This window comes from Varanus komodoensis, unplaced genomic scaffold (assembly GCF_004798865.1).
Source record: "Varanus komodoensis strain SLA01 unplaced genomic scaffold, ASM479886v1 scaffold103, whole genome shotgun sequence".
Lineage (NCBI taxonomy): Eukaryota > Metazoa > Chordata > Lepidosauria > Squamata > Varanidae > Varanus > Varanus komodoensis.
The window spans coordinates 400,464-427,142 of NW_025335283.1; the positions used below are offsets into that span (position 1 = coordinate 400,464).

The 26,679-nt window shown below is 47.4% G+C and overlaps 2 protein-coding genes and 2 non-coding genes across 8 annotated transcripts; all 4 read right to left on the minus strand.

Moving 5' to 3' along the window:
• Positions 1 to 145: 145 nt before the first annotated feature.
• On the minus strand, positions 146 to 10,277 carry PPIE (peptidylprolyl isomerase E). Of its 4 annotated transcripts, none has more exons than XM_044419437.1 (10): positions 10,223 to 10,277; positions 10,010 to 10,108; positions 8,809 to 8,852; positions 7,218 to 7,244; positions 4,715 to 4,796; positions 4,464 to 4,564; positions 3,799 to 3,922; positions 2,265 to 2,450; positions 538 to 680; positions 146 to 451 (listed from the first exon to the last, which is right to left on the minus strand). In XM_044419437.1, exons 1-10 carry the CDS (start codon positions 10,251 to 10,253, stop codon positions 383 to 385), a joined length of 906 nt encoding a protein of 301 aa, XP_044275372.1. In that variant the 5' UTR covers positions 10,254 to 10,277; the 3' UTR covers positions 146 to 382. The 4 variants fall into 4 exon arrangements, with proteins under 4 accessions (XP_044275372.1, XP_044275375.1, XP_044275374.1 ...); XM_044419440.1 differs by lacking the exon at positions 10,223 to 10,277 and adding an exon at positions 9,006 to 9,127; XM_044419439.1 differs by lacking the exon at positions 10,223 to 10,277 and adding an exon at positions 8,963 to 9,127.
• Positions 10,278 to 12,269: 1,992 nt separating this feature from the next.
• PABPC4 (poly(A) binding protein cytoplasmic 4) lies at positions 12,270 to 26,638 on the minus strand. Of its 2 annotated transcripts, none has more exons than XM_044419441.1 (15): positions 25,730 to 26,638; positions 21,349 to 21,542; positions 20,763 to 20,878; positions 20,232 to 20,371; positions 19,650 to 19,744; positions 19,030 to 19,167; positions 18,047 to 18,142; positions 16,986 to 17,258; positions 15,799 to 15,886; positions 15,500 to 15,619; positions 14,928 to 15,052; positions 13,790 to 13,883; positions 13,277 to 13,407; positions 13,078 to 13,177; positions 12,270 to 12,643 (listed from the first exon to the last, which is right to left on the minus strand). In XM_044419441.1, the coding sequence occupies exons 1-14, from the start codon at positions 25,920 to 25,922 to the stop codon at positions 13,091 to 13,093; spliced, it is 1,890 nt and encodes a 629-aa protein (XP_044275376.1). In that variant the 5' UTR covers positions 25,923 to 26,638; the 3' UTR covers positions 12,270 to 12,643; positions 13,078 to 13,090. The 2 variants fall into 2 exon arrangements, with proteins under 2 accessions (XP_044275376.1, XP_044275377.1); XM_044419442.1 differs by lacking the exon at positions 25,730 to 26,638 and adding an exon at positions 22,905 to 23,037.
• On the minus strand, positions 17,703 to 17,833 carry LOC123017859. The gene has a single exon (XR_006413674.1). It is a non-coding gene; the product is annotated as a small nucleolar RNA SNORA55 (small nucleolar RNA).
• On the minus strand, positions 18,301 to 18,421 carry LOC123017860. Its single transcript, XR_006413675.1, has one exon. It is a non-coding gene; the product is annotated as a small nucleolar RNA SNORA55 (small nucleolar RNA).
• Positions 26,639 to 26,679: the final 41 nt, after the last annotated feature.

Consider the following 26,679-nt stretch of genomic DNA (forward strand, 5'->3'; position numbering starts at 1 on the left):
TGCCTCAATGTACTGAAATTATTATTGGCACAGCGCATGCTAGATTAGCAGAACAAGCAAAAAAAACCAAAAAAAAAAAAAAACCCACACACAATTATATTTACACACACAAGAAAAACGAGCACTTAGAAGTAGCCAGAAGAAATGAAACTGTAAAAAAGACAGCTATAATTTTACAGGGGGGGAAATCTAGAAGAAAATTTACAAAATAAACTTGTAAAAACTCAGTAGTTCTGAGCACGGAGAATATATAAAAGCCTTTGTTTCTGAATGCATCTTTGTGAAGGGCTCAGTGCTCCAAGGCAGTTCTTTATCATCCAGACTGAGAGGCGATATACTTCTTGTCTTGCATGTCCAAGAAGCTCTGGTTTGTACAAAACATTCATACATATTCACCACAGTCCGAGATAATGATTTTCTGCTTTGGCTTCCCATCTTTGCTTCCTTGAGCCTTCATGGAAAAGGAGAGGAGACACAGTCAGGCCAGCAAGCCTCTGAGGAGACACCCAGCAGTGTTGCTTTCCGGAGCCAGCTTACCTCAATCTGTCGCACCACGTCCATCCCTTCTGTGACCTCTCCAAATACCACGTGCTTCCCATCCAGCCAGTCCGTCTTATCAAAACAGATGAAGAACTGAGAGCCATTGGTGTTGGGGCCGGAATTGGCCATCGACAACAAGCCTATCAAGACAAGCACGCACTGCGTCAGGCGCTCCTTTCAGGGCGGCCCCCTTCGCGCCACGCCTTCCCCTTCTTGGGAAAAGAGAGCTAGGGATCGAATATCTCTTGGGGGCATAAGGTGCAGATACAATCGAGATATGCTAAAGATTGTAAAGCGTGGGGTTTTTATAAGAATTTAACAGTGTTTGATCAAGTGATGCTTAAATCAGATGAGAAAATGATTAAAAGATTATATGACTTCTTACTCAATAGGAAAATGGAAGACGAACAGGTTAAGGAAACTATGATAACGTGGGCACAAAATTTTGGATACAATATTGAATTAGAAAAGTGGCAAAAGCTGTGGGAGAGAAATATTAAGGTAACATTAGCAACTTTGTATAAAGAAAACGTGTATAAAATGTTTTATAGAAGGTATCTGTCACCAAATAGATTAGCTAAGATGTTTCCAAATATGTCAAATGGATGTTGGAAATGTAAACATAAATCGGGTACTTTTTATCATATGTGGTGGACTTGCGATAACGTGAAAAAGTATTGGATTAAAATACATAAATGGCTCAAGGAAATGTAACAAAAATCCTTAGCTTTTAAACCTGAAGTTTTCTTATTAGGCATTATACCTGTTGATATTAGTAAACAAGAAATGTACTTGATTTTACATGTAATTACTGTGGCGAGGATTGCATTCGCTCAACCCTGGAAAAGTGAAGAACTACCCACTGATGAACTGATTTTAAAAAAGATCCTGGACTGTGCAGAAATGGATAGATTGACTTTATTATTGAAGGAGAAGGAAGATATTGACTTCTATCAAACTTGGGACTTTTTTTTTAATTGGCTAGAGAAATGGGACTTCGCATAGATTTAAATATGTTTTTAAAGTTTTCATAAATGGAAAAAGAAGGGTGTGGGGGCTGACCCAGCAGGCTCGATGTTTTTGATGATGGATGTCGTTTGTAGCTTTTTTGTTTCTTTTAGGATTATAATTTCAAATAAAACTTATTAAAAAAAAAAGGAAAACAGAGCTGGAGAGAGACTGCTCAGTGGTCGGGGAACAGCCTCCACGCCTCTGCTTGCAAGCAGACCCGGGTCAGAGGGAGCTCTGTCTTCGCCTTAGAACAGAGAGCACCGCAAGGACTTCTACTTAGGGCAAGTGCCTGCGCTCCTCCTAGCAGTCCGTACGGGCCCTTCTGCTCTTGCTTCCTTCAGGGCTGTGTGGCCCGGAAACTTGAAATTTCATATGAGACACACTCAGAGTAAGGGAAGAAACCTGGCCTGCCTCTTGCAGAACCAGGTCCAGGCGGAGGTCGCTTTGAGCCTGAGGTGCTGGAGGGCAGCGACAGAGGTGGCGATGTGGCCAGTGAGGGATGGAGGGAAGAAACTATGCAAATGGGCTGGTGCCCAAGAAGTTCCTGCGCCAGCATCCAGCGGGGTTGGCACACGACCTCACCAGGACAGCTCCCACCAGCTGCCTGAGTGCCAACTCTCAACTGCCTGGCCTGCCCAGATCACCAGCCCCACCCGAGAATAGATGGTGGCTCACAATCCCTCCTAGAGCCAGCAGCCCTGGCAACTACTGACCTGGCCCTGTATGTTTCAGGATGAAGTTTTCGTCATCAAATCTCTTCCCGTAGATCGATTTCCCCCCGGTGCCATTGTGGTTGGTAAAATCTCCAGCTTGGCACATGAACTGGGGGATGATGCGGTGGAAGCTGCTTCCTTTGAACCCAAAGCCCTTTTCATGTGTGCACAGACAGCGGAAGTTCTCTGCATTCAGGAGAAGGGAAGGGAAGAAATCAAGAAAGCAGAAACACTCAGCTGAGGCAGGGACACTAGCGCTTGCCTGCACAGACGGCACGCTTCATTTCCAGCTTTTAAACAGGCCTTGAAAACCCATTGGTTTTATTATGCTTTCAACAAAAGTGCTCTGACCGTTCTTTTATTTTTTATACTCCTTCTGTCTTCATTTATTTTAACTGGTGTTATTCTACAGGACTATAGCAAGGAAAGTTAGGACTACTGCTTTAGTTTTACAATCATACTAAACTGATTTTATCTGCTGTTCACGTTTGAATTTTAACTTTGTACATAAGCTGTTCTGGAAGTGCTTTGACTCTGAAAGGTGATATAGAAATATGGGCAATGAATGGATTTAAAAATAGTAATTAAACCCTCTGTAGCATTAAGTGAGATAATATATTAGTTGCAGGAATAATGTTTATTAGTTACACCATACTGATAATTCTGCCACACTCATTTCTGGGGCAATTCTACGTACTTAAAAAAAATAACTCAGTTGCTTAAAGTAAAAGGCCACTGCAATCTGAAAGTAAAACCACAGTATCCAATATATTGATAAATATATGCACAGCAGCAGCCTCAGCGCCACCCAGCACAGCCTACGCGAGCAACCTGCATCATGTGGGCTGCGCGAGCTGAGCCACTCTCTGTGCAGCCTGCGGAGCCCCCGCCCCGCTGCAACGCAGCTGTTCCGCCCTTGGCTGGGCCTCTGCGCCCAGCTCAGTGGTTCCCCACTGACGCCCTAGACTCCCCTGAAACAACAGATATGCAGGAACACATCTGCCCGGGCAGCCACGCCCGCCCTGGCGCACGAATTCTGCAGCTGCCTTTTCCCGACACGCAAATGGAGATAGCCAGTCGCTCGTGAACGAAGGCGAGTGGCAAGCTCATTTGGAGGGCAGAATCTTCTGTTTTCGTCTAGGTGGGCAGACCTATTGCTGGTCCCAGCCAGCAGACAGAACGCTGGACCAGTAGCAGGAAGACGAGGACCCCCGTCCCTCCTGCACGCACCCGTTATTCACCACCTCTTGGACTAAGCTACCTCAATACGATTGCTGCAGGGAGAAGTTGGAGTGGGGGAACAAGTACACCATCCTGATTGCTTTGGGGAAAGGGTGGAATAAAAACAAGTATTCACCTAGAAACTGCATGCAAACCGTAGCATGAAGCTGGGAGGAATAAATGAATGTTTAGTTTCTTGGGAAGACCACGACTGCTTCAGTACAGAAGAAACACAAATGAGCAAATACTCCCCGAAGGAGGCCTGGGACTCCTAACATCCAAGGCACAGCCCACAAGAAGAGTCCTCTCTTACCGGTGGTCATGGGTACAATATCTGATCGCAGAAGGATGTTCAGCCGACCAGCAGGCTTATTTCCAATCCTGATGTCCATGTAAACTTGGGGGTTGCCCCTCGATTTCTTAGCTGGAGGCTCACCCTAAAGAGGAGGAAGCACAAGAGCTTCTTTTGCACACACAGGGGAGGTGAGGCGAGCCGCTCTCTCTCTCGAGCTGGCCTGCCTTGCCGGGACACTGAATGGAGGAATCGGCTGGAACGTTTCAAGCCACCTTATACATGCTCTGACACCATCATCACTGCTGCCACTACTGCTACCATCACAATTAGTGCTGAACAGATTCGTAAAGGCAAGGGCTTTCTGCACGGGGCCTTGCCAGCTCCTGGCTCAGGCGCCGTCTCCGAATGCTGCACTGCACGCCTTGGGAGCAAGAACGAGCTCCCCCGGGCTCCCCAAGCCTGGTGCACTGCCTGGCGGGAAAGCAGCCTGCCCAGGGTGCACTTGGGGTGTCCTGCTGCTCATGCGAGACCAGAGGGACGAAATGAGTTCCTGCAACATCCAGGAAACAACCCCATGTAGATCTGCTCCAAGTAGGCAGTTCCCAAAAGAGCTTCCTCTGGGTAAGGGACACATCCTGCCACACAGAATCTGCAGAGCACTGCAAGCTCTGCAAGCGGTTTACCTCCTGGGTCTCTGCGAGGGCCGGCTCTGCCCCCTCCTCCTCTACATTCTCTTCCAGCGTCTTTCCTGAAAATTTCTTCAGCCAGTCATCATCTGACCAGACTGTTGGAGGGAGAGAGAAGGTGCTCAAACAAAAGAAATGGCTGCATTCCATCCATTTAAAATACAAATCAATGAGATTTGGAATGGCTTTCCCAAGCGAAACAGGAGGCAAACCTGGTGATACCCTTCCCTCCCAGTTCCCTGACTCACCTGGGCGGGAGGACCCTTCCTTGATCCTCATAGGTTTAGCCAGGTTGACACGGATTGTCCTCCCAAAGAGCTCGGATTCATTCTAAAGGGGGGAAGGGGAATGTGACTGATTAATGGCTAGGTTGCCCCACCCTTCCTCTAAAGAGCCATGGGTTTATTATCGCTGCAACAAACCAGTGAGGCAAGTTAGGCTGAGACTGAGTGGCCCAGGGTCATCCAGTGACTTGAGCTTCCCAGCCAAGCACAGATGCATCTCACGGGTCCTAGGCCAGCAGTCCAGCCTAGCCTTCCACACCCTAGTTCTCCAGAGGTACAGAGCGACAACTCATCTAATTATAAGTGTTGCCGTTTGATTTATCCTTCCGCAATGTTTCTACCAAGAAAATTCCCCTCAGACCAACCCACTCAAGGACCCCAAACTGGGCACTGCAAACAGGCAGAACATGCTCTAGGTATGATGCCAGACTTCTGAGATGAGCCGCTTATTTTGCCTTGGCCAGTCAGTGGTCGCGCAATGTCTTCTTTTTTGTGCTGCTAAGCAGCCTGGCAATTTCTTTTGCCAAAACTTACATTCTAATTTTGTGGGATGACTTTTCAGATGCAAAAATTAAGCCTGTTGCTTGATGAAGGTGATCTAAAATTGATTCATTTGTTCATTCAACCAAGACTTCTGCTATTAAAGTCCCCCTCAGTCTTTAGCTTTATAAACTATCATCATCCAGACACTTCTTCCCAGCGTCTGCTACAAGCTAAGAGTACTTAAAGCTTTCAAATCTTACAGGGCTCTTCCTCAGTTTGGGGTACTCAGTTCCACTGCTAGTCACCTAACATAGTCTACGAAGGCTGCATTAGTTCTGTTCCTGCCTTGTCCCAAGATTCTACCACAGATGTGGGCAACTCGTGGCCCCCTGGATATTTTGGCTGACAACTCCCATTCTTCCTCACCGCTGACTGTCTAGGCTGGAGCTGATGGGAGCTGTAAGACAAAACATCTAGAGTACCACAGGTTGCACACTTGGGCAGTCCACCTGCCCTTGTCACAAAGATATTGGAACAATGCCAGTTAATGCATGCCCTCTGTAAAACAAAATGCCACCGAACCTTGAGCAGCATAAGGAGAGCTCCCATGGTGGCCATCCAGAGGCCCCACAGGAAGCCATTAGCTGCCTCAGTTGCTGATCCTCACAAAAGCGTAGACACCTTTGCCATGTTATCAAGGCCAAATCATCCACCAAAGGACATGCAAGGCACAGCTGCCCTCATGGCAAGCACTGGAGCCCAAAGACACATACATGAAATGGAACGCCACTGGCCTTGGCACACAACCAGATGCCCATTTCTTTGGTCAAAGAACATCATCATCACCATCATCAGCATCATCACGATGTTGTACTTTCATGTTACATTTATACCCTGTCTTTCTTCCTCTAGCAAGGAGCCTGAAGCAGCTGACAAGCTTCTCCTGCTCTCCATTTTATCCGCAGAACAAAAACACTGTGAGGAAGGTTGGGCTGAGAGTTGTAACTGGTGCAAAGCCACCCAGCAAGTCCCATGGCTGAATGGGGACTAGAACCCGGATTTCCCAGATCTCCAGTCCAATACTCTCATCTCCACGGTACACTGGCTCTCCCATTTGTCTGACTCTACCTCATGCAGAACAGGAAGGAAAATGCCAAACAGGCCTGGGCATTTTATTTATCATTACGTTAGAGTCATCCAGTGCAACTGCCCATAACTTTCCAATATCAGAGGATTTCAGGCATCCAGCTGAGTGCAGGAGGAAGGCACTCCGTCCTTGCCACCACTCTTCCCCTGCACTGGAAAAGGTACAGGCGCTGATGTTGGTCCTTGTTTTTGCCCCTGCTTGCAAGGATCGAGGTTGAGACACCCCTGGATGGCTCACATCCTGGCAGAGCCTCCCGCCTCTCCTCTCTGCCCCTCCAGCACCAGCTCTAAAGTCTCACTTGCAACTCCAGAACTGCAGTCGATATGGAAGGAAATGTGCCAGACTGAGGGCAGAGGGAGGGCACACTGCACCAAGAGCCCCAGCTCTGACCTCAGAACTCTTTTCCAGTGTGGGATTCTGACCTACCCAAAAGCTGCCTAGACAGCATCTAGTGGCCTAAAACTGGTGCCCTTAAACATTTTTTACCACTATTCAGAGAAGTATTTTACAGCTGCTTATAAAACCAACAAGATGAAAACCCTCAGTAGAGAAAATGCAAAGTCATAATGAACAGCAAGGAGGAGCAGCTATTTCAGTCTTAAATTCTCAAAAGTCCCCTGAAATAAAAATGCTGCACACGTCTTCAGAATGCCAGCAGGAAGGAGCCTACATACACATCTCCAGCCATCAGAACTGGTGCAGAAAAGGCCCTGTTCCTGATGGGGAACAATATTGCCTCTGCATAAAATGGAATCTGGGGCAGGATGGGGCAGTGAGGGGAAAGGGTGCCATTTAAACTACCCACAAAGTGTGGTAAAGATCTAAAGACAAACTTACCATGTTGTCAATGGCTGCTGCAGCATCCTAAAAAAGAGGATATTTTCACTCTTAGCTCACCCCCGTACACTACCACTTGGCACATGCATGCCAACCAGTATGATGAACTGGGAGAAGCCACTTGTCCATGGGATGGACAGTCTGAAGTACTGCTGCTTGTAGCCCACAGACTCTTACTAGGTCTTCAGGAACTTAAGCTTTCCATTCTGAAAAGCAAACTTTTAATCCTCACCACTGTTAACATTTTAAAATTTGACGGCAAACAAACCCATGGGAGGGCTTGAAGAATCAAATGCTGGGCTGTCTGGAAATTTGTTCTGGCTCTAGGAAATCTTGATGCAATCTTCCAGCCTCGAAACACATAAAGTTGTGCAACAAGGAGCAAAGGAGAGAGGGGCCCAGGGTCAACCATAGCTTGCATGTCAAAAACCAACATTTCCTTGACAAAGTTTTTCAAGTTAGACCATTAGAATATTTGCAACCAATGATCCTAAAAGTGATATATTAATTCCATTTTCCTTAGGGCTGAATGCACCATGCATCCTTCAATTTATTGATGTTACTCCAAGGGGATCTTTGGGAAAGAAATACTGGAGACAGTCGCTTTCTCAGACCATTGCCACAGTAATATGTGCAGCAGGGAAGAGACTGAGTTATGAATAAGTTCCATTTACAGTCTTGCTTATGCCAGGTACTGACTAGATGGACTTATGCAAGCCACTTTCGCAAAGTCGGTCCCTACACCATCCACCATACAGACTGATCTTACAGCAAGGATGGCAACCCCATGGATCCTCAGATGTTGCTGGATTACAGCTCCCACCATCCCTGACTATTGAAGATGCAACTAGGTTAATGGGAGTTGGCAGTCCCAAAAAATCTGGAGGGCCACATGTTCTTCAACCCAACCTTACAGGGTTCTTTTAAGGTTTAAAAGAAATGTGAAACATTTTGAACATTTGCAAGCACAAGATAAATATTAAGTCCTGTCATCCTATTTCATTTATAACTGTAAGTATCAACTTCTGTACATATTTTAAGGAGATGATTTCATGACTGCAGGCTTATAATCTAAACACAAAAGGAAATGTAACTTTGGTCCATGCCGATAAAGCCTTTTAACACCTGGCCAGAGTTTAAACTGCTCAGTTAAAATAAACCTATTTACCTGTCCAGGAATTTAATTGGGTCAGTAGTGATGGGGGAAGGAACCGTGACTCTGGATGGCTTAATGAGCAATCTCATGGCCCCCAGATAGCCTTATTGGGTGGGGGGGGGCACAGACAGAATAATTTGGATTCCTAGATCTGAGGTCAGAAATTGACGCTGGAACAGGGCCTGAGTGTTCAGAACCTTCTGCCTCCTTTGCAACTGGTGCTAAAATAATCATCCTGGCTGCCTCCCAGAGGACAGCCTTGGAGAGTGGGAAAAGAGGGCACCCTGGGAGCAGCGCAGGGGGAAGGGGAGGCAGGGGCTGCCAGAATACCATATTTGATACACCCCGTCTAATAGATTACTTTCTCTCCTTCCAACAGCAGTTCATCAAGGCAGAAAATTCAGTAACATTCCAAAATCTCATGTTATGACTCACCTCAGCCAGCTCAAATTCAATGAAAGCAAAACCTCGATGCTTTTCTGCAGGGATTGAAGAGAAAAATTATTTGCTCCCAAAGGTTCTACATAACCAAACTTCAACATGCAATTGCTGAAAGAAACCCATTCATGCATTATCATTTTAATCTTACTAAAGGTATGTATTTCCATCCACTGTACATCTTGGATGCACACCTTGACATGGTGAGTGGGTTTGAGAGTGTCAGAGAAGCTATCCCACTATCTACCATCTTCGAGAATTAATGGAAGACAGGAGAAGTGTCAGAAGACTGGAGAAGGGCTAATGTTGTCGCTATCTACAAGAAAGGGGGAAAAGATGAACCTTATATGCCATGGCTATAATTTAACTAGACATTAGCAATGCCTTCAACAAAGTGCCCCACAACATTCTGATTACCAAAGTAGCAAGATTGGGCCAGATAGTACAACCATTAGGTGGACCCATAGCTGCGAAACTGGACTCGCTCATCGATGACACATTCTCAAACTGGGGAGAGGGGACACGTGGGGTGCCGCAGGGCTCCGTCCTGGGACTGGTACTCTTCAACATTTTTATTAATGATTTAGATGAGGAAGTACAAGGAAAGATTATTAAAGTTGCAGATGACACAAAGTTAGGTAGAATAGCAACTATCCTGGAAGACTGACATAATTGGTGATCTAGATAGATCAGAATACTGGACAGAGAGCAACGAAATGAAATTCAGTAGGGACAAATGCCAAGTCCCCCACTTAGGAACAAGAAATCAAATGCATTGCTACTACAAGAACGGGAACACTTGACTCAACAAAACTGCAAATGAAAAAGAACTTGGGGTTATTGTTTATCACCCATTATTCCACAGCCTTGAACTTAGAAGAGCTGAGCAGGCCATTTTGCAGGGCTTTCATTCACGGGAAACGAGTCGGAGACGACGACTCAGAACCACCACAAACAAACTCGCGTCTTCTGCATGACGCTCGCAACTTCTAAGCCCACTGCAGGGACCCCCCCCCCCATCATCCTATTGCCTCCAGCTCAGGCAGGAGGTGCTCAGAGAGGCCTCGTACTAGCCGGGACCGGGCCTCTCCTCTGAGGCCCAAGCAGCTCAGCACACCCACCGAGGGGCGGCTGGCGCCGAGCACGGCGAGGAGCGCGGCCAGCCCAGCCCTGCCCGCCGCCCGGCCATCCGCCTCACCCGTCTCGTAGTCCAGCGGGATCTGGATGTCCGTGATGTCGCCGAAGGGGATGAAGGCCGCGTGCAGCACCCGCTCGTCCACCTCCTCAGCCAGCCCGCCTGTGCGACCAAGAAGGCCCCATCAGCGCCGGCCCCATCAGCGCCGGCCCCGGCGGCATCGCCCGGCCCCGGCCCCGGCCCCGGCCCCGCCGCCCCGGCCGCGCGGATACTCACCCACGTACAGCACCCTCTTGGTGGAAGCCATTTGCCTGGCCGCTGACCCGGAACCCCTCGCGCGCGGGGCGGAAGTGACGTGAGCTGCCCGCCCGTCATCGCGTGGGGCGGCTCCCTCGTGCGCCCGGACCTTCGAACCCGGCGCTGGGAGGAAAGGCCGGGCGATGCGCCCCGTGGGATGGGCCGCGCTGTGGTTCCCCTCGTCCTCGGCTAGCATGGCCGATTCATGGTATATCCCTTCTTCCTTCTTGTCCCGCTGCCACCGTTCTCTCCACCTCATCCTGCCCACCACCCGGCGGCGCGGGCCGGGCTGACTGACCGGCTGTCACCCGCCTGGCTCCGTGGGACCCCAGAGCCCTAGTTCCGCTCTCTTCACCGCTGCACCACACCAGCCTTCTGTGCAACGAATCAGCTTGATTTGCGGCGCGTTGGCACCCTGGTCGAAGTACCTGAAACCATGAAAGGTGTAGGGAACCTTTGGCCCCCTAAATTATGAACTGCAACTTCCATTGTCATGGGTGGTTCTCTTGATAAAGGGAATTCAGCCTGCTCTGGGTGGGGTCACACTCCCCTTGAGGGAGCAGGTACCTGGCCTGGAGGTTGTCCCAGCGTCACATTTGCCACTTGAGGACCAGGTGGCCTCAATCGCAGAGTGCCTTCTACTGGTAGCTCAATGACACCCATAGCTGGTCAGGGGGAGCCTGGTTTCAGTAATCTGCTCTGATCATCTCAAAACTGGATTATTGCAATACACGACATGGGCTTGGGAAAGTTGATCTAGAAGGCCACAGGCTCCCTCCTTCCCTCCCTGAAAGAACACTAGAATGGCTTGATAGCTAGTTGGAAAGCGATAAAACATGAACACTTTAGTATTAATACCAAAGACAAAACTGATTCCATTGCTAGGCTATATATACAGAAATCCATTTTCATGTAACCATCCAAGAAAGCAATTGCTAACCTTGAGGGCTTTCCAGATAAGAACTTAGTGTCTTGGGCTTTTAAAAATTATGCATGCTGTTAAGTATAGAATCAAAATGGGACACTCTTCTCCACTGACAGAGAAGGGAGATAATGGTGTATTGTGAGAGGAAGAACTTTAAGACATCCAACACGGCTGAATAGGGGGAAACCCCAGGTCCGACAACAGGCAGTACTTCACATAGGAACTATTTAAACTGAAGACATTACAAGTCTTGTGGATAGCATCAACTTAGCTGGCTTTAGAAAGGGATTAGACAAATTTATGAAGGATAGGGCTGCTAGTGGCTGCTACTCTGGCTGGTGTGACACAACCAGCAGTAATTAGGAGCAGGATGCCTCTCAGGACCCACTGCCCAGCCGGGGAGCTTCCCAGCAGCATCTGACTAGCCACTGCCAGATCAGAGAGAGAACACTGGTTGGGTGCGGCAGGGCCTGGTGTGACTGTTCCAGACCTTTTTACATCTGTGCCATGATCGCTCGACTGAACTGAGAAAAAATAAAGAATTCCTTAAAGTCATTTTAAAAGTATCTGCCGCTAGGTGGAGATTCAAAGAAGTACAACTAATGCTCCCGAGAGAGCTTGATCATGCCTTGCAGAATTTGAATCCTGAACTGTATCACAAAATGCTTCCGAAAGCACCACAAAGTTTCCAAATGTGGTTTACTAAGTGGTCAGGAAGATTAATCTCGCCATACAGAACAAGTTGCATGGTTCTTTGGACCCTGAGCTCGCTGCAGAAAATCAGAGACAGGCTTGGGGTTGCGAATCCCATGTGGAAACACCAGCCACTTATCCTACTAGTAAGCATCTTTCAAACAGGAGGCAGTTGAGCTGTGCAAGCACAATGTTAGAATTCAGCCAAGTTTGATTTTGTGTTGCAAAATAAATCAACTGGTAAATGAAAGGAATTTCCACCAGTCTTCCGTACAGTACTATGTAGTTCCCATTCATTTCAAGGGAGCCTGCACAAGAGCTCCTGAATGAGTGCACCCAAAGCAAGTTGAATCTGTGTGCCTATTCGTTAGGGGACTGGGAAAGGAGAGGGGAAGACGGCTCACACAATTTCATGAAATGCTTTTATTTCTTTTATTAATACTTTCCAGACTTTGCAAACAGGATTGTCTGATTAAAACCAAGAACTGTAAATGAAAATGTCCAGTCAGAAAAACTGCAGCTTCCTGCTTATAGGAAGACAAAGTGGGTAATTCTGTTCTGGCTGTAAGAAAGAAATGTTGCATATTTAAATCTTGGAAACCAAAGCTGTAAAGGAATTTAAATTTTGCATGTGTGTTTTGTTTTTTGCAAATAAGGCATTTTATGAGATTTACACAGGAATACTGTCAATGAGATATGCTGCATGGTGCAAGACAATGTTATTTCTAATTATCTTGAGCAGATGGTTTCTTCAGGGACCCCACCTGTTTTTTTTTTACAACCTACAAAGAGAAAGAGAGCACTTTAGAGATGCTGAATTCATTTTAGGGTAGCCTCCTAAAATAGGCTACCCATATAATTTTGTTCTGGGGAAGAACATGAACAGTTCAGGAACATCTTGCCAATGACTTTTTGTATGGATCAAGGTGACATATGGATGGAAGGAGGAAGGAATCTATCCTAAATTCTAATGAAAACTTTTAGAGATTTTAAGTAATGGAATTGAAATCAATTGATTGATGTATTACGCAGATATATTTTAAAACACTGGATGGACATTTTCTCCCAAAAGAAGAAAGCTAGCTACCCTGAAAGCTACCCTTACATGACAAACTGGAATCAAAGAATAGCTGCTGCCCTGGTGCAGCTACTTTTCTATGCAAAAGGGACACCAAATTGTCTCTTGATACAGAAGAGCCAGCGCTAGGACACTCACCTGCCTCCCTGAATTAGGAGGTAGCAGCAACCATGCCCACTTTCTGGGCAGCTTCTTTCTTGGCTTGGTGAGCCTGCAGTACGGCCACTGCCTCTTCCACCTGGAATGGGGAGAAATTAGGTTCGCCACTGCTCCCATCTAAACTGACGGAAATAGTATCTGTGGGCAAAGCACAGACAGTGGGTGGGGGCTCCGTTACCTTTGAGCGGAGGGATTCTGGAGACTCCAGCATGTGCAGTAACTCTGAGTTATCAATCTCTAGCAGCATTCCTGTAATCTTTCCTGCAAGGTTGAGATGCATAGCTTGGATCAGGGGGAACAAACGCTCTCCTGGGGAAGGAAGAACAAAGCGTGTCATGAAGTAGGATGCCGTAAGGAGCCTCTTTCATGAAGGCAGAGCAGAGTGATGAGGAGGGGAGGGGCAGTGCCATCTCTCCTCAGCCCAGCAATATTCCGAGTCTCTGTGCGACACGCTAAGCCTGGTCAGTATGGGACCGCAGCAGGAAAGCAACACAAGATTGAAAGATTCATAATCCCCATGCAAGCTGGTACGGTACAGCCTTCTGAAACTAATTTCTGTGCTGTACTTTTCACGGTGGCCTCTGCACATGCGAGAAAGCAGAATGTAGCAGAATTTGCATAGCCTCAATGCCCACAGGACTTCTTCATCCCAGAGTCCCAAAATCTCCAAGGACAAGGAAGAATGGCTTACCCAGCATCTGTTTTTGCTCCTGGGGGGGAGCAGCAGCCAGCATGGATGCAGTCAAAGGCTCCTGTCCCTGGACATGGACGGCAGGCTGAGGCGCCTATTAGAGAATAAAGAATTTGCCTGTTAATGTAGAAAGTAGGAAGAGGACTGGTTCTTTGTTTTAAACCCTTTATATCATTCAACACTTACGTAAAAAATTAAAACAAGTCACTCGTGTTGGCACCAACCAACCCAAATGCTTGTGATTGTTGTTTTTATTTACATAGTCACTCATTAAATTGTGAGGAAGGTCAACATCGAGTACTGATTTGGGGAAAAATTATTTTTGCTTACAACACTCACAACTTTTAAGATTGATAGACTAACAGAAAAGAGTTGGAATAAAGCTTTTTGCTAGTATATTTCCTTAACAAAACAGCAGAGTCTGTTACCTCGAGCTGTAACAGTGATTAACCTACCATACGACCCTGCAGACAAGCTGCACTTTGAGGTTTGTGAAGCGAACATGCGAATAGGCTCTCTGGGCTAATTCAAGCAGATACTATTCACAAAGCTGAGTGGTTCATGTCTGTCTGCACACTTCCACGGGAAACTGGCTGTCTGAACTATTTGCATTATGTAAGAAGCACTGTGTTGCCAAGGCTGTCAGTGGCTACTAGACTTGGTGGCTCCATTCCCTCCAGTATCAGAGGCAGCGTGCCTAGGTGCACCAGTCGCTGGGGCACTTGGATGGGAGGGTGCCGTCATGCTTGTGTCCCTCGCGTGCATCTTCTGCTGGCAGTTGGCTGGGCACTGCATGCAAAGATTGTGGTCTGATCCCGCAGGACTCGTCTGAGGGCCTCATTATACAGCCATGCAGGATGCGCGTCTGAATGGTCATTAACCATATTCAGTCGAGGTCTAGAATCATACTGGACTGCAGCAAAGCGGGCTACAAAAAGGAGCCAGCCCGTTCATGCAAGAACAGCAGATCTCAACTTTATAACAGAGGAACACAGCCCCCAATTTAGCTTGCCTGGAGAGCTTGCCCATGACATTTCTGAATTCTAGGGCACAGATCAAGGCACACCTATGTAAGTAATGAACCTTCCAGCGACTGCAGTTTAATATTAGCACTGCCAAGCCAAGGTCCTCACAGTACCTGCAAAGGCTGTACTGGGTGAGGGCTGCGGACACTTGAGGCATATTTGTAGGGTGGAACAGCCCTGGGAGCTTGAGTAGCTACAGGTGGACGAGGTGCTAAGTTTGGAGCTGTGGCAGCAACCCCTATTTTAGGAGAGAGACATAAGAGAGGATCAGAAGTGAACAGAACAGAATTAAACAAAACTAACATGCACTAACTTGCCCAATCATGAAATGAACGATATCAGGCAAATCACTGGATGATGCTGAAGCACATCAGAATTCAAATCTGCTGCCTCTAATAGTCTTGTTCAACAAGTCTATTTCAGTCCAAAGCTGTCATTTTTCAATTCTTACAAGCTGCAGAACAACTAACAGTCTCTGCTGCCAAAAGACCTTTAGAAAATTCCATCTACTTCTGTGATTTTCTACGGCACATGGCTTGACTGCATGTGTCTAGAAGGTACAGTCAAAGCAACAGCCAGTTTCCACATCCTGAAAGTACAATGTCACAGTAAGCCAACTGATGGCTGGATGTGAACAGGCCCATCCTCCTTCTGCAGTGGAAGCCGTCTGCGTGGCATCACTTACCCACTCTCTGAGTAGCTCCAGGCAGGCCACGTGCAGCCTGCGCATTACTCGCTGGAGCCAGGTGACGTAGTGCAGGCCTTGGTCCAGACTGCCGCATGGTGTTTGGCATCCCCTGGAAACCTAGATTGGGGTTGGGGGTTGGTTGTTTTGCAGGTGGAAAAAAGCAGAAGACAAAATTCTAGTGCATCGCATTGGGATAGCCCTACTGCATTTGTGAGGTACGGTAGCTGACAGCCTCCCTTTTCCTGCAGGCGAGTAAAAGAGGAAGAAGGCTGCCAAAGCAGTTCCTGGATGCTCACCTTGTGGCCTCCCCCCTTGCTGCCAGCGTGGGCTCGGTCTCATCTGAGTCATCTGATTCGGCGCATAATAAGTGGGCCTACTCTGAGCCTGCAAAGCAGAGAGGATCAGAGTGGTCATATTGCAACACGGTCCTGCAGCAGCTTTCCGTCCGCCTTTTCAATCCAGGTTTGCTCAAGTCCTTGCTCAAGTTTGGGGAAATGCAACTGTACCCATCTGCTTCAGTGCACAATACTTGCTTCTTTTGTTTGTAACCCTCCTGAGCTACTGAGACTTGCTGTTCAAAGTATCTGCAAGATTTATCTTGCACAACCCTAAACCACTCCATACCGCACACACCCCTCCACAATTATGCAATTAGTTGTCCTGTGTTGTTTAATCCCTCTGCTCCATTTTTATGTTTTAAAAAAGTTTAACTTGTACAGCTTTCATGTTTCTGACTTACCACAACCGAAAAGAACAGGCAATGAAAATGCCAAACAACCAACCTGAGCCCCACTCTGTCCCCAGCAATTTCTCAGAACAGGGAAGACTGGCCTGACATACTGCAGTTGTGCTCCTTCAAGAGCACTGAAGGATTTCTTCTGGTTCTGTCATGTTCCTTTTGCACCTCCCATCCTCCTTCCAAGCCACGCAAATGGGAGCCCACCATTTCCTCTTGAGCGAGTGGATTCTACAGATTAACCATGTGCTATACAAAGTCAGTCCTTCTACTTGCCCTACATCTCCCATCAATTAACTGGTCCTCGTACCGTAACAGAATGAGAAAAACGCCCCCGTCTCCTTCTCTACACCATGCGTACTTCTGCACATCTCTGCCATCACTACCTTACATGCCTTTTTGCTAAGCGAAACAATACCAGAAGTTATTGCTGTTCCTCACAGGGGAGTCGCTCAAGCAGCCCGACCATTTCAATCACCCTCTTCTGCACTTTCCCCAGCTCTAACATCTGTTATTAGTCTCTGAGCACAAAACTGTTCACAGCATTCTAAGTGTTGCTGCACCACTGATTTGTGTAAGTGTGGTGTTAAGTGTTAAAGGAGCCCCAAAATGTTAAAATCAGGCCGTACCGCAGCAAACACGCGCCAGCCTAGCTGTGTCGAATGCATCTGGAGCACTGCCTGCGGCTCCCCTCTGGGCAAGGCCCGCACCCTGGAGCAGGCACGGGCAGCGCTGCTTGGGACGCACCTGGGGTACTGCAGGCATGAAATATCCACCGGCAGCGGGCTGGAACTGATTGATGATGGCGTTGGCAGGCAAGGCTCTCATCCCAGCAATGCGCTGCATGTACTGGTTGGTGAGGTGGGCCTTCCGCTCTTCCTTCCGCTGTGCCAGGGCCACGTACAACGGCTTGGAGCCCACAATGCGCCCGTTCATTTCTGTTACAGCTTTTGTGGCTTCTTCCGGAGAGGAAAAGCAGACAAAGCCAAAGCCTTTGCTGCGCCCATCCTCCAACATTACCTAAGGAAAGGGGCTATTTAGAAGAACACATGGCAGTTCGTACATCTTCTGCACTGATGATGCTTGCCTGAGCCAGGAGAACCCCACCGTCGGTACCCAAAGCATGACTGGAGTCCTACGGCCACAGCAACTAATGTTAAAGTGCTCAGACGCAGCAGTGCTTTTCTGCTGAGCGTACCTTTGTCACCGCAAACAGGACATCTCTGCACAGCACGTCTGTAGAAGGAGTTTGTTCAGTAGCTATAACCACTCTGCCCCCTTTCCTTAGTCCACACATGCTATGGACTTAATCAGTCCCTCGCCTATTTATCCTGCAGGCAAAAACCACCACAGGACCAGCTCTGCTTTCCAAACAGCACAGCATGTGGGCACCCGCTTTGCCAGACTTGGATTTGCACAGCAATGCTGCACAGGAATCCATCTGGCAGACAGGCCTACAGAAACCAGTGTTGCAAAGGCGTAGAGACAAGTCGACAAGAGGAAGGTGACTTGTCTGGATTTTCTCTGCGTTGCTTTAGCACCACATGTCCCCAGGCCTGCACTTGTTCTACAAAGCATGGGAAAGATTCAGGTGCAACCCACTCACACAGCACTAGTCAGCCAGAGATGCCATTTCATGGTCCCTCCACCCCAAGAGCACGTGCACAGAGTTCTTACAGCCTGTCCCCAAGCACCCTTCCCGGAAACAAGCCCCGCTGAGTTCAGCAAGGCATGACTAAATGCATTTAGAACTTCACCCTTTAGCCTGATTTCTCAACAGGTCCTCCTCTGGAGGACATTCCAGTTACCTTGGCACTTGTGATGGACCCAAAAGGAGAGAACTCCTTTCTCAGTTTCTCATCATCAATGGTATCATCAAGGTTCTTAATGTACAAATTGACTCCCTGAAAACACAAAAAATATTAGCATGAGACGGTAACAGTGTAGAAGGTGCTACTACTACTTGGGTGTACAAGCAATCTCATTATTTGTAATCAGCCAAGACACAATTATTAATCTTTATCAACCAGGAATGTCCTATCACCTGCTGTAGAAGACACTGAAATGTTCAGAGCCTAGAGGCAAATGTCTCTATGAAAAAACATAAACTTGCCTGCATTTACTCTGCATCACATGTCCACAGGCCTGCCCCTCATACCAATGACTGGGGAAAATGCAGATGAACCCCCCTCAACTACTTTCCTTGACCTGACTTTTCTCTTAAGCTGTAACCCATGCACTGCTTCATCTGTTTATACATGAAGTTTAATAATACTTAAGCCAAATCTTAAGCTGACGAGTCTCCAATGGATTTGAACCCTCTCTCATGACTGCTGATCCTTAGATGGCAGTAACTTGGTTCAAAGGCTGAGCAAAGGCTGTCCTTGAACCATGGGCTGTTGCTCAGACATGGAATTGTGTTGTCTGATCCTAGCAGTGCTAAAAACAATACACAACCATAGTTAATTAACCACAAACAATCCATGAAGGGCTCCCATGGTTTGATGCTGGCTTGTGAACTTGGTGAAGACAGAACAGCAACAGATTTCAGCAACCCAGTTCTACAACAGCCTGATCAACCCACACTCAGCCCCTGATCATGTTGTCCAAACTCACTCAGTGTATCATCATTATCCAAGTTCCTTCTAAATGGATTTACTATGATCTAGAGACAGAACCCAACCAAGCACAAATGGCAATTTAAGGCAAACTCCATTACAGTAGTAATGTCAGGTAAATCTGTGAAGAACAGAACACATTCACTCAGAGCTGGAGCACCCATGCTTTTTACCTGATACCGGCTAATTCTCTCTTGTTTTAACTGCTCAAATTTGCGTTTCAGCTCTGCCTGGCGTTCCACTTTCTTCTGAGCCCGACCCACAAACACCATTTTCCCATTGATATCTTTTCCATTCATTTCTTCCACTGCCTGTAAAGGAATTCAAATCATATATATATATCTGAGATGCTTCATCAGTTAACAAAATTTCAACTATGCCATCCTTTATTTTGCACTAGCGACCCTGCCCCCACCAAGAGCTAACTTAGAGGTTAGGTGGATTCAAAGTGTTGACCAACTCTCTGGATCACCTAAGCTGGGTGCTGACCCCAGCCAGAGGAGCTCACAGTTACCTAGAGAAACACAGGGTCTTGTGAATGCCCCAGGATTGTCTGCTGGAATACTCAGAGACTCCTCATTCTTATAAACAAGAGTTCTTGGGAGAATGATCCGGAATCCACTGCCAACAAGCCCCTCTGCAGGTCAGCAACCACTCTGTGTGGCAGGCAGGCAGAGAGCCAGCAGATAATGCAACATGCTTCAACGGAAAGGCTTTTTAGATGACGGTGCGGAAGGTCTGCTTCCCAAGCCAGACGTGAGCAACGCAGAGACCATGGGCTAAATGACTGTACCTTGTTGGCTTCTTCATGCTTTTCAAAGCTCACGAAGCCAAAGCCTTTGGACTTCCCAGTAGGGTCTGTCATGACTTTGACACTGAGGGTCTTTCCTGTTACCAAAAGAATGGAGTCAGCAAGGGAGCATATAGCAGAATTTCAAAGAGAAACTTTCAAGTAGAAACTTAAGATTTATTCCCTCTGTAGCAGTCACATCAATATTTCAAATTTGTTAAGCTTTTTGAGACCTCCTTGTTGCCACCCTCCACATCTCTCGGAGTTAGCACCTGAAGGAAGGCCCCAGATGTTAACCATAACATCCAGGTAGATTGTGGTGAGAAGAGGCACTCCAACAGATAATGTGATTCCAAGCCACATTAAGGCTTTAAAGGTAAATCCTATATGATTCCCTCTTAGAGTAAACATACTGAAACTGATGGGACTCAAGTTAAAATAACGCTGGATGCAACCCGTTAGTGGCACCATTGACCAGGTGAATACCTGAATTCTGTACAGCCTCTGCTATGAAAGCAGCACGTCAACTGCCATGGCTTCAGTAGTTACTGCCGAGCATTAAGGACTTATTGCTGGAGTATTTACCATATTTGCTGAAGAGTTCCTTCAGCCTCTCATCATCCATGTCATCTCCAAAATTTTTAATGTAGACATTGGTGAACTCCTTTGCTTTCGCTCCCAATTCTGCCTCACGTTCTTTACGGGATTTAAATCTGCCCACAAATCTGGATGGGAGAAGAGCAAAAGGTATGAAGAAAGCACCTCTCTTGCCAACAGCCTGATTTCAGGGGATAAAGGCAAGAACGAGCAGCAGCAAAGGATGAAAGGGGTGGACAGAAGAGGACAAGAGACCGAGCAGAAGCATCCCGTCCTGAAGTTGAAAGGCGGCAAGACGAGAATACCCAACCCAGTGCCCAGCGGCAGGGAGGCGTCAAGTAGAGGTGGGCCCATGCACTGGGGGAGCAGGCTGTGGCTCGGGCAGGAAAACTCACCAGCCCTGGAGTAGAGAGGCAGCAGGCCAAAGCTTGGGCCAGGAGACCAGCAGCCTTGTGGGTTAATACTGGGATGCATCACGGCTCATGCGGTGGCTGCCACTGCTTCTGGCGAGACACTCACACTTTGCGGTCGTTCAGCAGCATGCCATTCATCTTCTCAATGGCCCGATCTGCAGCATCCTGTGTCTCAAAGTGCACAAAGGCATAGCCCTTCGAGCCACTCTCGTCACACACCACCTGCGGGGCAATTCGGCCGGGCTGGGTCACACGTGCCTCTGCGCCGAGTCTCACACAAGCGTGCCCAGCTCCTCTTTCCCAGAGAGCGTCCCTGCCCTTGCACACCCACTCCCTGCACCGGGCCGTCATCTGAACAGAGATGTGCACAGGACGCTCCTTTCCCCGGCACCTCCCCTGCCCCCCGGGACCAAGAAGGGAGGACACGTGCTGCCCAGGCGCAGCTTCGGCACTCGGCAAAAACAAACTTCTGGCCTCCACGCTGACTGCACGGCGGATTCCTTCCTTCCACCTTTCCACACGGTATGCCACATATGCCCCTGCACGTAGAGCCCTCACACCTTTCCATGCTCATTGCCACCACGCCTTTTCCACTTTACACTCATTCAAGTGAAGACCCAGCCACCCTCACAAGACCATCAGGCACATCAAAGCAGAACTTTTCGGAGTTCAGAAATGATGCCAAGCCTTACTTTGCAAGAAAGGATGTTCCCAAAAGCTGAGAATGTGTCATAAAGTGCCTTGTTGTCTATGGATTTGTCCAGGTTCTTAATGAAGACGTTTCCTACCCCAGATTTCCTCAGGGAAGGGTCCCGCTGAGACCACATGATGCGGATGGGCTTGCCTTTGATCACGTCAAAGTTCATGGTGTCCAAGGCTCGCTCAGCTGCAAAGTTAAAGACAAAGGGAAGTGAGAATTTAACCTTAAAAACAGAAGAAAATAACCCTGAGCAGGACTGTTGCTGGCTGTGAATATTGGCAAGGGAAAATGTTTGTGACCCCCTACAACTAATTCTACGTATCAACATTAATTAGGGACTGGTCCAGGGACAGTCATGTTGTGTTTGTTCTATGTTGAAGCAAGCACACCAATGAAAGAAATGATCTACATTAAAAGTTCTATCCCTAAATGATAAAAGAAGGCAGTAGATTACAGATCCAAAGACTATCAAGTCCTAATACCAAACAGACGGGTGTAATGTTTGTGTATTTTGCATCGCCAATTTCTCTGCATAAGGCTTATCTTAATGGCCAATGCTCCAGCATACTTTAATGAAGAAACACAGGGAAACACAACTTGTACTAAGCTAGAAACCATACCCTCTGCATTCTGAAATTTCTGCTATGTAGACAATCTTAACTCACACTAATCTCCCTTCAGGATTCTATTTTTGTGCTGACTAGCATATGAAAAGCACTATGACATATGCCCATCAACATCCTGTTCATAAAATTCAGAAGCCAGTGATACAGCTCCGTACCATTATTTTAAATTACTAGGAATAAAATTAATTAATTTATAAGAGAAAAAGAGAATGCCTGAAGCTAGAATGAAAATGTACTCCTTGAAGTGCTTCTCACCTGCAACTAGCTCAGCTCACCCAAGACAGGTAAAAATTATCCCATGTGGAAAACACACATTAGGCTTTGCCGGATGTGACCCTGTTCAGAAAAAGGCCAGCGGGTAAGTGCCACACATGTGTTGGAACATGGCCATTAGGAGGCAGGGGGAGAGTCATTTTGTATGCTTATGGTCCCACAGGTACCCATGCAGGAGTTGTTTACAAAGCCATTCTTGTGAAATCGTAACCCTCTCCCTCAAAATTAGATAAAGTGAGCTGAACCTGAGGTGGGTTTTTGAAATATGTAGGGACAGTTCTTCAAGCAGAAGTGAAAAACTGTTGCAACAAGTTAAAATCATAATCATCCTCTTGACTACTCATTAATAAACAAGTTCAGCTGAAGTTCAAGGGAAATGACCATCTTTCCTATCAGTTCCCTCATCACACACATTTCACACCCTGCCCCTTTACCCAAATCTTGCCCAACAAGTATGCCCAAGATGCTGGGCTGCATGTGATGAAGCAGGAAAGGCCAGGTGATGGCGCTGTCCTGCTGGCAGTTGCATCGATGCTAGCAGAGCTGATGGAACCAGCTAGCGCAAGCGGTGCCATCTAACCCAATAAAGTCACCAAGTGCACTGCGGAGGGCTTCTCACGCACAGAGCACAGACTCCAGCCGCGAGCACCCGAGAACGCCCCAGGACAGGTCCCCGGGGAGGTGTCGCTGAAGGCACTGGTGCAGCTCGGCTGATGCACTCAAGGTGTCCTCCTATCATTCCTCTGTTCCTCATCATTTGCTGACTGCAGAGAGGGATCAGGGCTACAGCTGAGGAGGAAAAATCAGCTGCGTTGCTTTAATCAAAGAGTTTCAAATGGCACCTCAGCCCAGCTAGTTAAATTTGGCAACACTTATTTATAGCAGGAAAAGGTGGTCCAGGACATATGCTGGCAAGGACAGCAGTCTCTCGAGTCTGCAGCTGAAAAAGGGTGAGCGGTTTGAAACCACGGCATGCAACAAAAGCCCATCTAGAGATTCCATCACAGCACTCGCTGCCGGCACAACCCTTTCCCCCCTCCAAAGCCATGGCTGCACACTTGGGAGGTGCTGGGAAGAGCTGTTTGCTTTAAGAACAGGCACACTTGGACAGACACTGCAGCAGACAGACAGACAGACGGCATTTCTAAAAGTATTAAAACCATTTTCCTTTTCTCTACAAGCCTGCGTATTACCACTCTGCTTGCATGGGCAGCACCTGGAATTCTGTTTTGTGTATATCTCTCTTTGATTCAGCTCTGTCCTTTTGATCCACAAAGAACCCCACAATCAGATGCAATATAATTGTACTATAATTACACCAGGGTTTGTCTAAAACAATTAACTGTTGGAAGTGTAACAGTGCTAATGCTTCTCTTCCCCACGTTTCAGTAATGTTCAACAGCTGCCTCTTTTTGTGGGGAGGCAACAATATAGACAAACACCGTGATGGAAAGGACATATAATATCCATCCGTGTGCTTGTTGTTCTTAACTATCTATCTGCATATAAATGGATTCTCTATGCCCTTTTGAAAGCTAAAAGGCTATTCACTGCAGTGGACGGCCAAGAAGCCACTCTGGGTAACACAACAGGTTGAGGACTTGACACTGTCCGTTTGTTAATGCATGATCTCCAAGCATAAATTACGGCTATTTAGTCTGCTTTTGTCAAAGTTCACGTATAACTATGTATAACTATGCCTGTGAACACAGGTGTAGCAGATTGCACTTTACACAACATAGATGAGGTATGTATTGCATATGTACCTACTGTAACTGATCTACTCAAGAATATTGTAATTTATATGGATGTTTGGGGGGTTTTGCATGGGAGCACCAAGAACAAATTAAGGACAAACATTACACCAGAGCTGCTTCTTTACACCCAACATGCACTATTGCTGCAGGGCAGCACATCCTCTGCCCAAAGCCCTAGTTCTCATTCGGCTGTTCCTGTTTGTCCCATGGCTTCGTGCTCTGTCTCACTCTGCCAACTATTGGCAACCGGATGACTCGCTGACCCACAGCCATGTCCCTCCGCACATGCCTGGACAACTCTAACTTGGTGTAATAGGAAACCATGACTCAGCCCACTGCTTAACCAGATGACCAGCAGGGACTGGTGAGAAACCAGTGGCTTGTAAGGGCTACATGGCTGGACACAGGCGTGTCCAGAGGAAGCACCTGTCCTTCACAGCAAATCATGCCAGCTACATGCTACAGCAACCAAACAGAAGCAGAGACAGGTGTTTTCTGAACAGTTATGAGGAAGTCCATGCCGGAGTTTGGCATGTGGAGTTCTGGAGTTTGCCAGAACTCCACCTGCACATAAATTTTAGTTGCCACCAGCATATGGCAAGCCTGAAGCTAGGCGTGACTGGGCCGAACCCGTTTCCTAGCTTCAGGCGGGAAAGCAGAGCAGGCCTAGGTGCTCGCTCAGGCTCGGCATGGGGGCGCCACTTGCTTCCTAGGTCCCAAGACTATCTGTTCCAGTGATAGCACACATTCTGCCTGGTTGTGAAGGCCAGCCAAAACATGAGAACCTGCCCTTTGGTGGCATTGCTTTAGATTTTTAAACCTAATTTGGAGACTGCTTTCAGAATGCTTAAGACTTCAGAAAGCCCTCTTTTCCTTTCTCAACTTCAGGTCAAAGAGGTGAACCATATTTGGGGTAAAGACCAAGGAAAAAAATGAGGAACTTCTCCAGATATCTGAACTCCCCCCCCCCATGGGCTATATTTTTTCTCTTACTGTTGGGGACTTAATGTTCAACACCAATATCCTCATTGTCACAGGATCACCTGCTGCATTTTATCGCATTGGAGACAGAAATGGTCTACAAGGGAACATTTTTCGTGCTGAATTCTTCCCTAATTTACAAGGGGGGCACTTCAGCTTCCTGTAAGATTTCAAATACTAGAATATTTTAAAATGTCCAGATTGTGATGTCACAGGTCACCCAAAGTATGTCACTTTGCCAACCTGCCATTTCTTTAAACTAGCTTGCTAGCAAGAAATGGCCTTGTTGTAAGAATCAAGTCCTTTCCTATCCCAGTTCCACCAACCCAATCAGAAATGGGATGATGGGAGCTGTGGTTCAACCTTCGGAAGGCACCTAGCCGGAGGAAACTGGTTTAGACAGCCTCAAGCTTAACTACCAACTAATTGGCAATGGGTCTCCTATGCTCAAAGTTAAGGTAGCACAGCGGGCAGTTACTTGAGTTCAGACATGGTGGGTTCATGCTGAAATCCTGTTATAATGCACGGTATTCATCTCCAAGTGATCTTTTAAAGAGCACCAGAAGTGTAACATGATGGAATATATTTGAACTCATCTCAAGCCTTAGTAACAGTGGGGAAAGTTTCCAAAGGAAACCATATTTGTGCTTAACAATGGTGGGATGCAGCAAGAATGCCAAAGCAAGTTGCCCGCCTTCAGCATAAACCAGAACATCACACACACCCTCACACTCACCATCCGCTGGCTGTTGAAAGTTGACATATGCGTATCCCAAGGAGCGTCGGGTGATCATATCTCTGCAGACGCGGATGGAAAGGACTGGGCCCGCAGGGCTGAACTTCTCGTACAGCATGGCCTCCGTGACGTCAGGGTGCAAGTCACCCACGTACAGAGAAGCCATTGGGTAGCTACTGGCAGCTGTGTTCATCTTCTGCTCCCTAGGCCCAGATGCGGTTTCACTCAGCTATTCCTTTCAGTATCTTTTAAAAATCACTAGTGTTTAGAGGAAGTTTGTGCAGGGACAACACTAAGAGAAAAGGGTGAAACTGCTGAGGAAAGCCCTCTGCACTGGCCCGTAAGGGAAAGCAGCAAGCAGAGAAAAAAGCAGTGAAACTTTCACAAAGATAATGAATAGCAGAGGAGGGCAGACAGAACTGCGTGAAAGATCTGTGTAAAAATCTATTTCAGAGCAAGACGAGAACTGCATTGAAACTGACTTCAAGAAGCAGTTTAAATAAATTAAAAATAAAATGTCCAACTTCACCTTTAAAAAAGTAATTTCTTAAGTTTCTTCCACTCTCCTCTTGAAGAACACACAATGTGGGATTTTAGTGTTAATTAGCAACTGAATGCTTCAGGAGTAATCCCCCCACTCTCCTGGATTTCAAACTATAACACTTGAGGAACAAAAGACCCCCTGAACAACCACGTGCTATTTTAAACAAACATTTCTGGCTTCCCGTCCCCAGGAGCCGCAGCCCCGCGTTCGCCTGGTCGCTACGAGCGAGGGGCGCTGGCGCAGGAAGGCCGCGGCGGGCGATTTCTCCTCCCCGCACCCCGCCGGCGCGCCTCTTGTCAGAATCTTAAATTTGAAGGAGAGAAGGAGGCGACGCGCATGGCTCCCGGGCGGGCGGCGAGGGGCGCGGGCCGCGGCCAGAAGCGAGGCGGGGGCGCGACGCGAGCCC